Below are 15,538 nucleotides of genomic sequence, written 5' to 3'. Positions count from 1 at the left end.
TTTATACTAGGCTGCTTGCTTCTGGGTGGAGAGTCATCAAAGGGAAAGGTAAATCCTCCGACACAGTAATTTTACTGTACAGAATGCTTAAAGGATGGGTACTTTGTGCTTACCCAAAAAAATGCCCTAGGGTTCTAAGAAACATCTAAGCAAGAATTCCACTATTTTAAAATTACCCCTTCTTCACAACTATGGTATTTAAAGAAAACGAAGAAAAACATTAATGTTCCCCAGAAATGTCCATCATCCCACACCCACTTGCCTGTAATATCTAATGACACAATGCTTGTCTGACTATTAATGCTTGAATGGACTATTCATCCTTCTCAAAGCTTTGATCTGCTCAAAACAGGCAGCATTCTGATGGCACATCACAGGAAACTGGCTTGGGAGGGAAAGAGTTAAGGGAATTTCACAGCTACCTTACGAAAAGTTAAAGACAAACAAAGGATCCTTCCTAATGAAGGTCTGACATGTGCCAGAACTGTAATTTACTGTGTATTATTGTAAATCTATTAACACCTTCATTGTCCTTAAACTGGACTCATAGACATGAGATATCCATCTGCAGATCATTGGCAGATCCAGCTTACTTAAAGGTGCCCATACATCTTCAAAAGCTGTCATCTGAACACTGCCTCCCAGCCCCCACACCTCTGACACCTCTGGCCGCTTATCTCCAGGGAGAACAAAAGGCTCAGGAACTAAAATGCCCAACCGTTCTTTCTCCGGACCAAAGGGAGTTAGGACAAACTTTCTTTATGCGTATGGGAGCATATAGTAGCATCTGTTGTAAAAGGGGTACCCCACTGGAAAACATTTTTTTTTAAATCAACTGGTGCCAGAAAGTTTAAAAGGTTGGTAAATTACTTCTATTTAAAAATCTTAATCCTTCTTGTACTTATCAACTGCTATATACTACAGAGGAAGTTCTTTTCTTTTTGAATTTTACTCTCTGCCTGACCACAGTGCTCTCTGCTGACACCTCTGTCCATTTTAGGAACTGTCCATAGTAGCAGCAAATCCCTTAGCAAACCTATCCTGCTCTGGACAGTTCCTAAAATGGACAGAGATGTCAGCAGAGAGCACTGTGGTCGTGACAGACAGGAAATTCAAAAAGAAAATAACTTCCTCTGTAGTATACAGCAGCTGATAAGTACTGAAAGGATTAAGATTTTTTAATAGAAGTAATTTACAAATCTGTTTGACTTTCTGGCACCAGTTGATAAAAAAAATTTTTTTCGAGTGGAGTACCCCTTTAACACTGTAAAAATCTTAACAAATGTAGTTGTAACTGCCAATGGTCTGCAGATAAATATCTCATATCTATGTTAGGCTTTTAAATATGTCCAGATAATGGTCGACCAAAATGGCCAATTCCGGCAACTGTCCTATGTAAGTTACACGTGAACAAGCGCTCAGGATGGGCAACAGAGAGTTATGTCTGCCGAAATGTGATCTGGAGTTTTTTTACGCATGGTTAGTAAAGAAACAGTGTATGGCGTGATCTACTAGCTGATCATTTACTACAAGCTCAATGTGGGTTTTTAACCAGTGATTTTCCAGTTAGTTGCTGGCATTATTACAAGTGATTCCACAAGACTTGGTTGGCCATGTTGTGGTGATCAAAGACCCTTATATATGGCCAACCTAAGGTGCCCACATACATAACAGCCAAAGCCACTGCTGTTGGGGGAAAATAATCTGCCATGTTGAATTTCAATACCCAATTGTGCATGTGTATGGAGAGGGGTGTATAGGTATGTGGCCATATTTAGGTCACTAAATTCGAATTCAAAAATATGTAAATGTTTTTGTCCCCTCTATCATACTATGAAATGTATTATTCTATCAGATCTAATCAACATTTTACTGAGAAGATTGGTAGATTGGTTCAGAATCACATACTGTAGTTATAATGTACATTATCATTTTGATGATTTCTATTTACCTAGATATTAACAATCAGGCAAAAAACATGAAAAAATATTTCTACTATAGCAAAATAAATCTATTCTATTTAAAAGTATAATATTTTTCGATCGTAACACCATGTACATATAATCATAATGGAAATTTGGTCAGATAATGATCGCATACCATGAAACTAATTGTTTTACCATTACACATGGCTAGATATTGTATACAGTAAAATGAACAGTATAAACCATTATCTACTAGAAAAAGTTCCTCCAAGCAGTATTACGGTGCAGTAAAACTGTCTAGAAATAGCTATAAATAAAACAAATAATTACAGAATGGTAGTTTTTGTGTAGACTAACAATAAGTCTCTCAACTCTGCCTATATTTCCTTCCCCTCTTGTTCCACATAGCTGGCACTTCTATTGTTCTGTTTGCTTCTGTTTCCCACACCAACTGTGAGAAGCTGAACGTCTGCTGTTATCTACTGTAAAGCTGGCTGCAAAGGTTGGGTGCATAGGATACAAAAGGCACCATTTAAGTCTTAAAGGAGTACAGGTCATAGAAGAGCACACACTGTTGGGACCAAGAACAATTCTAACACTATGGGAGAACCAAACGGGAATACAACCACAGTGAGACAAACTATTTCTGGATCAAGTGTCTCTCTGCTGTCTATAGTGGATTGTCCCCACTATATATATAAGTTCATAGGAAACATGTGAATGGAAAACTGAATACTATTATACATATATATATATATATATATTTTTTTTTTTATTGAATATAAAACAATTAATCATTGGTGGCCTTGGTGTGACATTGTGTACACGATTGGTAAAAAAAAAAAAAAAACATTATGCTACCAATGTGCCACCATGTGTATATGCCAATGTCCTGCAAAAAAAATTTACAAATATGAACTTGTGGATATTGTTAATGGGAAGCACTTCATTGTGCTTTAACATCTACTTGTTTTGACACAATAGGCTGTAGTATGGTAGAGCTCACTGACCTTGCTCTACTGTTCTCATCACAATAGGACTTCCACCAGACACTGTGCAGAGATGGCTCGACAACATTAGACACTGTCATTGGGACTAGCCCATGCTTGACATCTGGAGAAGTGGCCATAATATAGTCTGTACACAATGACCACCCTAGTATACACACTGATAAAGCAGATAATGGAAATGTCATCCATGAAATGTCCCCTAATGAAATGTTATCAGCGCCAAAAATCTCTGCATTACTATGGACAGACTTGCCCTAGGTCACAGAAAGTCAACACTAACCTCTCCAACAAATGGCTGAAGTCTCAGCTTTAGGTCTCCTTTAGACGCATTGAGAGTGTTAAGATTTATTTTAGAGCTTTTTCAACTTTTTCGGTAATGTTTTTTTGTTTTGTAATGTTAAACAAGAATTTTGCCTGGTGTTTTTTTTTTACATCCATTAAGCTAATGAAAAAGAGATAAAAAACAAATCATATCCAGAGCATGCTGAATTTTGGTAGAGAAAAATCTTAATAGCAAACACTTAAAATGCGATAAAAGGAATTAAAGGGGTACTCCACCCCTAGACATCTTATCCCCTATCGAAAGCATAGGGGATAAGATGTCAGATCGCTGTCACTCCCCCTCCCATAGACTTGCATTGAGGGGCAGGGCGGGACATCACGCGGGGGCGGAGTTATGACATCACGATCTCACGTCACCGTGGTCGGAAGCCGTTTGGATGAGAGCCTCCAGCGCTGCCGGAAGCCGCAACAGGTGGGTGCTGCAGCCGAGATCCCGGGGGTCCCCAGCGGCGTGACCCCCGCGATCTGACAACTTATCCCCTATCCTTTCGATAGGGGATAAGATGTCTAGGGGCGGAGTACCCCTTTAACAAAAATAAAAATAATTGCCTTGCCTCAATAATTTGACAAAAGGAGAAACTTGAAAAAAAAAATTTAATAAGTCGCATTTGTTGTATTTTTAATCTACAACTAAAACATTTTATTTCATGCAGTTGAGAATCGTAGCTTAGATTATGGATTTGTTTCCTTCAGGAACGGAACATCTTGTCCTGATCTTGCAGTACAATTAATAGATACAGTGTTGCTGAGGATAATATTAGGCTTATTGTTATGAACAGTTAAATGTCCTCATACACATGAAACTGCCTAGATGTTGAGGTGCTGGGTGCAATGTTTTCAATGCTTCACATTCAGGAAGCTTCCCCTTTCAGCTATATGGACCACCATGTCAATAGAAACAGAATATTATTGGCTACAGGTTGTTGCTGCATACCTCAGAGCATTGTTACACCGAGCACTTGTGCATGCCCAGCTTGTTTCACTCCTGCGGATCTGGGGTCACAATCTCATCACAGGGATCAGGCTGTCATCATGGTCAATGAGTACCAGATGACCAGACTTAACATAAGGTGTGAACCTGGTCACAACAGACTGGGAGTTTAGAACTAGTACTTCTGCTTCTTATATGAAATGACCATTTGTTATGTTTTTACAGCCTTGTGAATATAAGGCAGGATACACTCTAGGGGGCACACATAAACATGCATGTACAGTAAGAAGAGTTGGTGAAATGTAAGCCAAGTTTCCAGTCTTTCTCAATTTCATCATGTCTTGTGCCACAGGGTCGCGACTATTTTTGTTTGTATAATAGGGGATGAGGGCATGGTATCTGTTTTTGCCTCAGGCAACACAATGGTCAGGCACACCCCTTGTCCTTGAAGTTCTGTATATGGTATAGTTCAGGAATGTATGTTAGTATAAGACATAACAGGATAGGCAGCATGGTATATCCCATAAGAAAGACTTCAGGCATATCCCTTGTTTTTCCACTATGTGAGAGGTTTTTACCCCTTAAACTAAAAGATCAGTACATGTCTAACTTATACTATAAACCACAAATAACTGAAACAAGACAATGAAGCTCAAATCTGGCACTGCTCTCTTGTCCCTTCTGTAAAGTTTGGCATAGAGAGATGCTGTACATGCTGGGCAGTACGGTTGCTAAGGCAACAGTACAATGCCAGGTGAGTTCTGTGCATAAGTCCTTTTCTAATAGCACTCATGCAAGGAACTCGTTGAGCATCCGTATGGTTGCTACGACAATGGTACTACCCAGTGCATGCAGTGTCTCTCCATGCCTGACGTTACAGAATGTGCAGGAGAGCAACACTGGACCTGCACTTTAAAATGAACCTGTCAGGAGATTCATGCTGCCTGACCCATGGTGCAGCATTTCAGAGAAATCATAGTTTAAAACCATCCAGGAATGGGGCTTTGAGCACCAGGGCAGCTGCAAACAGCTTCTCTCTGCCCACTGTGCCTTAATGGTAGATCTTTCCTTATACACAATTAGTAAGTGACCCATCCAGGGCTTAAGTCTTGCAGGAACGCATGGGAAAAGAGTTCCTGCACTTTTTCCACAGCAGGAACATCCCCTTAGCAGGGTTCCTGCAGGACCAGCCCTTGAGTGGAAATCTTGGGTGAGTTCCCACACTTTTTTTCCCCAGGACTTGACCCCTGGACCCATCCTTCAAGTTTGTCGGGCCAAAGAGTAAACATCAGGGACCAACCCAGTGGCTCAAAGCCGTTTCCAATTGGTTTTATCACTATGCTTTATTTTTTTTTAAACATCAGAGTGAAGCACAGTTCATTGTAATATGGAAGCTTGCCCAATTATCATGACAGCAATGGTTCAATCAGTCTTCTGCCAACTATGTAGGACATGTTTAGTTCCTCCAGTGCAGAAGTAGTAGCGGCCTTCAGCACAAATGCATCTAGTCCATCATGCAAATAGGAATTAGGATAGGCAAAGGAAAGAGACAGATTAGCTAACTCCAGCAATCTATGACAGGCCTGTGCAGATTAGGGTGGTTCCAGGGCTACTTCTTATACCCAGAAGCTATTCTGTTCAGCTGTTAAGAAGAGTAGAGAGGTAACTGGCCCAGGAGCAATTGTGCACGGCCAAAACAAAGCATGTTCCCAACAACCTCGCCAGAAACGTAGCAAAGAACACAACAACTGCAAAACCACAGCCACATGACCATGAATATTCAAATCCAGCCGCTTCCAGCGCAGAAAGAAGAGGATCTTCAGAGGGACCAGTCACCAGACTGCAGGTACATATATTAGTTAGAGATATATATAATCACCCGCAATATAACCCGGTGTATTGGGTGTAGTGTGGGTGATCAGGTGACTGTTTTCCTTTAAGATTTCAGATCTTCACCTGCTTCCCAGTGGGCACAGTCTGTGGATTGAAATGCTGTTTATGGCAGCCTGCATTATCACAATGCTCGGCATAGCAGTACTCCATTCCCTGCTGTGTATGGTGTCTATAGGCTGATGACAGTGCCTGAGGGTAATTGTTGGTTTTGTGCTTGCTTGTGATTCATATAATAACAATAATATTTTATTAGGCAATTACCAATAATGAAATCTGTAATATGTTCTATAAATTGGCTCCAAGTTAGCGTGACTTTAGTACTATTAGTGCTCACATACCATACGTGAATGTGCACACCACCACTGACCACAGCCCTACATCATTTCTTAAACTTTTAGACAAGCGAAACCCAATTCCACATCTTTTCAGTCGGTGTTCTATAGAGGTTTTTTCTACCTCATGTGAAACAGATTATGTTCCTGTATCTTGGCACCAAGCTGTGACTTCTTACAACACCTGAAGTGCAAATGAAATGTTCATGAAACCTGAAAAGCAATGCTGACTTCTAATTATGAAAGTAACCTATTTACGAGACACATTGAAGCTATAACACCCCCCATCTACCATAGTGACACAGTAAAGAAGGAATTCTGGAGAAGTCGTTCTGAGCTGTGAACTCCACCCTGGTGAAAAACTATCCTGGGCCATTCTTTAACAAGGTATTTGTTTCTTTGAACCGATGAATTTGAAATAAATCAAAGCTGCCTGAGAATGCTCTGTCTCGGCGCTCAGTCTGTTGATGCAGCTGGGAACAATAGACGAATATCTTATTTTTGGAAAGAGACCGATGTTTAAAAAAAACTGGGCTTGGACAATGCAAAAAGAAATGTCCCACATTCTGAAAGGAAAGAGAAACAGACTAGGGTGTGCACAGACAAAAAATGGCCTATGACCCAATTCAATGATGTCATCACTTTACTGAAAGTGCTACGCTACGCCTTAATACTGATGTGCAGTCTACTAAGTTACTTCATCTGTATTTATTTCATTGTAGGCCCTGTGTTCAGCCAGATGTATGCCCCAGATGTATCTTTACAGTTATTCGTCTGCCATTGACATCCACTGAAGAAAATGACCTACAGGATGCAGCATAGGGAGGGGGTGTTGTATACAGTGTATTCAGCTACACTTTTTTAACAGTTTAATGCAGCCAACGGGATACAGCTGACCAGCTTCGGTCTAAGGTTAGAAATACATTGCAGTAATACTACAGATTTTCTGCAGGAGAACATCTGCTTTTTCAAGCCAACTCCAAAAGTGGATTTAAAGAGGTATTCCGACCATAGACATCTTTTTGTTTGTAGGACTGGACATGTAACATCACGCTAGACATGAATGGAGGGGGCATGGCGTGACATCACGTCTCCAGTCCTGGAAACACAGAGGTGATGGCGGGGGTCCCAGCGGTGCCCCCCCGATCAGACATCTTATTCCCTATCCTTTGGATAGGGGATAAGATGTCTATGGCCAGAATACCTCTTTAAGAGAAATAGGATATATGGAGGAAGGACTTACACTTCTTCTCCCCCACTGGATCCACTTCTGGCTTTTTCACAAATTTTCGGCTACAGGAAATCTGCAGCATTTCTGTGCCATGTGTTTCTAGCCTTAGATGCATACACTGGGAGAACTTCTATATGCTGAATGTAGTGTCACAGTATTAACCTCATTTTATTTATCAGTTATATAGATTTCCCACATAATATATGCAGTAATGTGTTTGAAGGTGTCAACTCTATTGTGAAATATTTAAAAGCAACTGACTTTGCATCAGATACAATGACCATTGTTACGAAGCATGCCATGTTTTCATTGGCAAAATAATTTCTACTTGTCAGACTGGTAAATACTTCCATGAGCCACTCCTATGTAGAGTTGCGCACAAGTACCAGAAATATACCTCAGGGAGAATGGTACCAAACTACTAGTACATCCCAATAAATGAGATATTAGCTGTACAGTAGACTTAGAAAATACATCATTATAATGATAACAAGTATGACAGGGAATTTCCTTATAAAGTGGTTGGCATGAACTTTCTATACTTAAAGGCATATTTCATATTTAATCCTTTGACACATCACATCAAAACCTTTATACATAATTATATCTCAATAGGAGTCTGTCAGCAGGTGTCAACTGCTGACAGAAAGAAATAGATGGGTAGAAGAGTGAAAACATGTCAGCGGTCAATATAAAGGCTTTATCCTGAAAGTTAAAATGCTATTACCTTTCCCTGCTCCCTGGCAGGTTACTTCTACTTGGTCTTGTTTTAGCATTTTGACTTCCTCACCACTTGAAGATGTTGGGCTGTTATGGTGGGGATGGTGCTATGTTGTGATCGCCTCATGTGGGCAAAACCACACCTGTACGTAGTGGCCGATTGCCACACAATGCTGCTTTAACCTTAGCAACATTGTGGGACCATTGGCCAACACATTAGGTCATGGTTATGCCTGCATGCAGCAATACTGACATAGTACTTTCCCCAAGTGGGAAGAAAGTTATACTGCCAAGATGGGACCAAGTGGAAGTAATGTGTTATAAAATAAGAAAAGGTCCTTTGCTGCTCCCTAGATAACCCTTTTGATGCCCTTAATTGATTTTATTATAACAAATACCCATGAGGCTGAGCCTTTATTGTGCTTTCTCTCCTATGGTCCCCTGCACTGCCGTATATATACACCTATATGTGCGGCAGCAAGCTGTGATTGGCCAGATGGTTCCAGCCAATCACAACTCTCTGTGGGAAATATGAATAGAGGAATATGTACATCAGCGCAGGGGACCATAGAAAAGTGGCCGGCTGCATCTATACATTATACAGAAGGATCACAGCGAGTGTCAGGAGTGACATCTGCTGTGATCATTCCTTAACTGCAGGTACTACTACTCCAAACATGGCGCATACTCTGCTCCATGCTGGGAGCTGTAGTACCTGCATTAATAGACAGATCGCAACAGGTGTCAGAAGTTACACTCGCTGCGATCTGTCTATTAATGCAGGTACTACAGCTCCCAGCATGGAGCAGAGTGTGCTCCATGTTGGGAGTAGTAGTACCTGCAATTAAGGACAGATCACAGCGGGTGTCACTCCTGACACCCGATGCGATCATCCTTTCTATTGCAGAGATGCGGAGCGGCTTTCTCCTGCACTCCGCATCTCTGCTCTGTACTCCGGCCAGTGATATGAATAGAACATCACTCATTCATATTTCCCGCTGAGAGCGGGGATTGGCTGCCAATGTTCTATTCACATCAATGGCCGGCCAGAGTATAGTGCAGAGATGCGAGCACTGTATAGAGCCACTCCGCATCTCTGCTATATTATAGACGATCGCATTGGCCATATGTCTATTAGTACAGGTACTACTATTCCCATCATGGAACAGTCTGTTCCATGTTGGGAGTAGTAGTACTACCTAAAAAAAAAAATTAAAATAGAGAAAAAAAAGTGAAACACACACACTTTATTAAAAATTTATTAAAATGTAATTATAAAAAATATAAATTTCTTTAAATACATTTGTTTTTCCATCACTACTGCATCCTTTTTTTTTTTTTTTGGTACCCAACAAATCTTGGGCACCAAAAAAAACGCCAAAAGAGGCAAAAATGCAATTTCCACTCAAATGCAAAATACGCAAGAAAAAAACCCAAGAAAAAAACGCCAAACACAGGAAAATGCTGTGGCGTTTTTTCTGGAATTTTTTTGGGCCACAAAAAAAACAAGTAGAAACTTAGCCTTAGAGCTCTAGGCACATAAAGGGCTTCCTGGGAACTTGCAATAGCAGCATCTGTATGACCATAACCCAAGGTATATTTTCGCTTCCCTTCCCGCCTTCAGTATAATGATGTCATGGCTCAGAACTGCTGACATACTCCCTTTATATCACTACTGATAATTCCAATCAATTTTACAACCAGCCCTTGGAGAGAAGAAATGTCTCAGACTTAGGTCACCACAGGCTTATAATCTCTCTAGTCAACCTGTCTTTACCCTTATGTGACTGGAAAGTGACATTATGAGGCACAAGTGCACATGTCCTGCACATGGCTGCTAGAAGATGATCTGCCTTTGGCCACTGCCCTCAGCTCATTGTGAACACTGCAGTGAAAGCTCTCCTCCTCCAGTCCCTTTCCATAAGCAGCCTTATATTTCATTCCACAGCAGCACATCTTGTCACATCCCCTACACTATGTGTTTGCAACATTCCCAAGGTCACGTTCCAATGAGTAAAGATCCTTAAATGTCTTTTTCCACTGCTGTACATCTAACAGGCGTTCCTTCTTCCAGACTGGAGGTGCTACAGTCACATGTCTGGAGCCAGAGGATGACAATGCTTCATGCCTCCCTTACTCCCAATGCCAGGGCTGGACTGCAGTATTAGACAGCATTTACATGCACAGTATACGCTGCATAGACATACATGAGCATGCTATAGGCCCATGATGCTTATACATATGAAGTCATGGCTGCTTCTTTTCATCTGCAATATAATAGTTGTACAGATGGGATAGAGCAGAAATTCCTAACCAGGATCAGGTCCCTATTCTGTATTTTAGTGAGCGACCAGGATGTTGTATTGTGAGTGCATTGCTTTTAATAACAGAATTACCATGATTGCAGCGCCTTGTGATTGGCTGGCCAGAGCCTATCATCATGTAAACCATACCCTCTTCCTTCCTGTTGCTTAGGAGCATGAATGATCATTCAGCGTTGCCATCTCAATGTTGCTGAGATTTCAGTCCTCAGCATCTGCCCAGTGATTCCACAAAATCGGAAGCCTCAAGAAGGTTTCTTATGTAAGTCACACACCACTGACATCACCTCTGCCTCGCCATGGCTGAAGCAGGTCCACCAAAGTTACCTATACCGCCAACTCTCATGGACAAGCCATACCATGAAAAACCACCAGAGAAGAAAAAAAAAGGGCAGGTCTTGGTATGGCATTTGTCATCTGTGACAGGGAAGGTTAATGTGAATCTACAGCAGCAGGTTTCACACATCTCCTTGTCCTTTATCCATTATTAGAGTCATTTCAGAGTCATTTGGTTGAACAAGGACATTTAGCTGAAACTTTACCAATGGCCTCATATAAAACACATCCACCAATTCTGCTTCCGAACCCAGCAACTGATGCCTGTGGTAGCAAGGGGATGGACCAAGCTGTGACTACTTAGCAGACAGATGTAAAGATACTGCAGATGGATACCGTAGCCAAGGCAAGGACGGCAGCAGTGGACTCACAGATACAACTAGGGAAATCCATGACACCCAGTCACGCAAAGGACGGTTATAAATGGTATAATCCCTCTATACACACGCAGGCATTGCAGTCATTACCAGGACAAGATCACCTAGTATTAAGCTAGAAGACTGCATGTTCAATAGGTAGTGTGTATAATACATATTACTGCATATATACACGTCAGATACTATATTACAGATATGCAGATGTGTTCAATGTGTATACATATTACAGACTAAATATTACAAGAAGAGAATGGCAGATTCTAAAGATGATAGTTTTAGGCAGGAGGCCTATACATGCTGTAATAGCAAGTTATGTATTCTCCTTGTAGGACACTTTAATTTGCTTTATCATAGGCAACATTTGGAGGTGACAGAGGAGGAAAAAGTCCCTTGTCTGTGCTCATCACATTGAGCAGCTGCTGGAGCAGCACTGCAGATTTCCCTCCCTTCTAGTAGCATCTAAGGTGATAATGAAACATTTGGGGACTTGTTAGCATAAGATAAGCAATGTGATACATGCAACCAGGAGGTCAGAGGAAGACAAGGAAATTGTGGGCTCTGTAACCATTCATTATTTTTCCTCTCTTTTTTTTTTTTTTGCTTTCTTTTAATCTAGCCTCTTAAAGGGCCTGTACCAATCTTCAATGCTTATCCCCAGACAGATTCTAAATACAAAATGCAGAAAATTCCACCTAAGATGTAGTACTCACGCACTGTCTCCTGCTTTGGATCCAAGCTGCTGACAACCTGCTGGACAGTACCTATTTTCCCTTGTAGCGTTCGCACGCGCCGCGCCGTAACCTGAATATCTGCCTCAAGCTCGTGGAAAATAGAGCAGGCATGCCGCGCTACATCCGAGAGTTGACGTAAAATCCGTGACATTGCAACATTGTTGATAGCGCACAAATCCAGAGTGGCCACATCTTTTTCCTTCCCCTCCACAGGCAGAGGTTCCCTCTCATCCGTGGGCACCTGTGCGGTGCCAACCCCCAATTCTTCCCTGGCATTTCCCCGGGGGTGCTGCTGCCTTTGCTCTTCTCCCTGATCCCGGCAACAGCTTCCCTCTACCTGGGTGACAGCATGCCTACACAGCCACTGGGGCTCAACAATCCGCTTGGCAAAGGGCATTGCAGACCGCCCTTCGTGTTATCAAAAGATAAATCCTTTGCTTTCCAATCCTAAGAAAACACCATAAAAATAGCAAGCTTTCTGAATCCACCAAACGAAAGCGATCAATACTGTAGCAATCCAAACCCCAGTGTGCCACTCCTGGACAGGTCGAATTTTTTGTTAAATTCACAGATCTCTCTTTATTCCCTGGCAGTTCCCAATTGTTGGTAGCTGGTGATGATCATAGCCATGGTTTGCACTCCATGTGTGCCAATGTGTGAAGTATTGCAGTTGTGCACTGCTTTCCTGGATCTGTGCTTCCCTCTGATCATCCAGTTGCTTTTTGGATATATTTTCTCTGCCTCTCTCTCTCTGCTTTCACCATGCCAGAGTGAGGCAGACTGAAAACCTGGAGGCAGGAACACATAGATGTTTGAATGGGGAGGAGGAATTAGAAAGAGACAGGGAGGGGGGGGGGGGGAGGTGTTAAGAATCCAAGGGGAGGAATCAGACTGTTTCACGTAAGACACAACCTTCCTCTACCACATGGAGTCACTGAAGGGCTCGCTTCTATAGCAAGACATTCTGCAGCTAATCGCCTGGCAACTTCCAGAGCTGCTTTATGCTACCCGGGGCCATATATTCTACTTCTGGTTTTATATCCCAGATTCCAGATACAAAAAAATCAAGGTTTACAGAATACACAGACAGGAGTGCCGGAGCCTGAATGGCATGGTACATTTAAAACCAGTCAATCTGTGTGCTCTAAAATATGTGGAGTACTTAACCTGCGAGCTGCTGGTTTAGTATGAGACGAAACCCATGCTAGAACATTCCTGCCCATGTTACAGGAAGCTGCACACCTACACGTTACAAATTCATCCAGATAGTATTCCGAAGTTCAATATTTATCATTTCATGAATCTTATTTATTGTATTCAGTTACATGAATTGCTAATATTTAGATTGTGTCCTTCTATATTTTGACTGTATATATGGTATGCAAAGTTTAAACACTAGAAATCATGAAGGGTGGATTAGCTGGACCATCCTACTGTTGTATAGCTTTCATGACTTCCTACTTTCCCAGGCAATATGAAGTTACATAGCTTCTAAGAACCTAGAATATTCTAAAAATAATAGCTTCAAAATGATCTTCTGATATGTCATAAGTATATATGGGAAGAGAACATTGTAGCAGTTTGTGATCTGAGACCACCTCTGATTTCCAGACTGATAGGGATCTCTGCAGCACCACCTACAGGTAGCAAACAGGTAGCATACACATTTACACATACAGTACGGATTTGTAACCAATTTCTATCTGACCACTACCTATCATGGTTAATGTGCAAGAATTTATGCACGCTTGAACTTTATGAACACATCTGCAAGAGATGTCAATGAATCTCACAATCTAGGGTTAGTTGGGGGAAGATTCAGAAGCAACCTTAGAAAATATTATTTTACTAAAAGAGTATTAAATGCTTGAAACAAACTTCCAGCAGAAGTGATTGGTAAACTCATAGGCCGACATTTATCATTGTCTTTAGACAGTTTTTTGTGTCTAGAAAAGGCGCAAACAGGGTTTCTTTGCACCTTTTTTGCACCTTTGGTTTACACATTTATGTTTATTTTGAGTTGCAAAATGCTTCACTTACACCTACAATGAAAAATGACCCCCCTAGTGAATGTAAACATGCCTGAGATAAACTTATATCTGTCCTAAGATAGAAATAATAGAAGTAATATAAGGGAATACTAGGTGAACCAGGTGTTTTTTCTGGCATCAGTTCTATGGTTTATGAATACCACTTACAGAGAATAAGAGGCTATTAGACTGAAATCATATGTAGGTCCTGGGGCAGTTTTAAAGCATACCTGTCAGATCCCACAAAAAATGAATATGTTACTCAGTACCTAATCCTGATCATGTACATCAAATTTTTATGCCTCTATCACCTATATTTATTATAACAATACCTATTTTTATTAGCTCACAGTGTTAAAAATCCTCTCTGGGGAAGGGGGCGTGTCCCTCCCTTGTGGTGGTGGGATGGGATTGGTGTGTCTGCTCATGCAGCCTTCTATATAAGTCATCTCTTGTCCATGACTCATGGACAAGCTGATGATGCTGCAAGACTGGTTAGTGTCCCAGTAGGTTTGGGGACCCCTAGTGGTGGGATTTTCAGGAGCTGTATTCTTTATTAAATATTTAAAACATTTTAGACAACCATATTACAAAAGGTCTTTCATTTTCATCAGTAACAACATACAAAAAGTTTTTGGATCTGACAATGCCCATATATGTGTCACGTACCGGCAGGACAGGTAGTGGATCCTCTGGACCGGAGAGGCAATAGCACGGGTTGTACTGGAGGACCGGTTCTAAGCAGTTACTGGTCTTCACCAGAGCCCACCGCAAAGCGGGATGGATTTGCTGCGGCGGTAACTACCAGGTCGTATCCCTCAGTAACAACTCGACCTCTCTGGCAGCTGTTAGCGTGGTACACAGGGAGCAGGCAAGAGCGTAGTCGGACGTAGCAGAGGTCAGGGCAGGCGACAAGGGTTCACAGGCAAGTATACGGTAGTAACGGGTTCGGCAATGGGCAAGGCAACTATCACAGTAGGAAACGCTTTCTCTGAGGCACAAAGGCAGGTGCCTTTTATTGGGAAGGACAGTGGGAGGTGAGGAACCAGCGCACCAATAACCGGTGCGCTGGCCCTTTAAATTTACAGAAGTCAGCGCGCGCCCGCCCTAGAGAGCGGGGCCGTGCGTGCCGGGATGCAGAGGAGCCGAGAGCCATGCGGGAAGAAGGTAGGCCGAAAAGGGACGCGGCGCGTGAGCGGGGACCAGCCGCCACGGCAGCCGCGTCTCTGCCACTGTGGGGCCCGTGCTCCCAGTCAGTGCGTCTGACCGGGAGACGCCGGAACCCAGGAGCGAAGGGCAGAGGCAGCGGGCGCTCCGGTCCGGAGGTGAAGACCGAAGTGCTCGCTGTGGCAATATGTT

General features: G+C 42.1%; 1 protein-coding gene across 2 annotated transcripts in view; it reads right to left on the bottom strand.

Moving 5' to 3' along the window:
* Nucleotides 1–12,895, bottom strand: part of NHS (NHS actin remodeling regulator) — a 200,376-nt gene extending 187,481 nt beyond the window's left edge. For both annotated transcript variants that reach the window (XM_056556819.1, XM_056556820.1), the window contains exon 1: nucleotides 12,129–12,895. In XM_056556819.1, the coding sequence (XP_056412794.1) occupies nucleotides 12,129–12,546 (418 nt within the window). In that variant the 5' untranslated portion in view covers nucleotides 12,547–12,895. The remainder of the gene's footprint in view (nucleotides 1–12,128) is intronic.
* Between the last annotated feature and the right edge of the window lie 2,643 nt (nucleotides 12,896–15,538).

Source organism: Hyla sarda, chromosome 2 (assembly GCF_029499605.1).
Source record: "Hyla sarda isolate aHylSar1 chromosome 2, aHylSar1.hap1, whole genome shotgun sequence".
NCBI classification, from domain to species: Eukaryota; Metazoa; Chordata; class Amphibia; order Anura; family Hylidae; genus Hyla; species Hyla sarda.
This window is presented reverse-complemented; position numbering and strand designations above follow the sequence as displayed.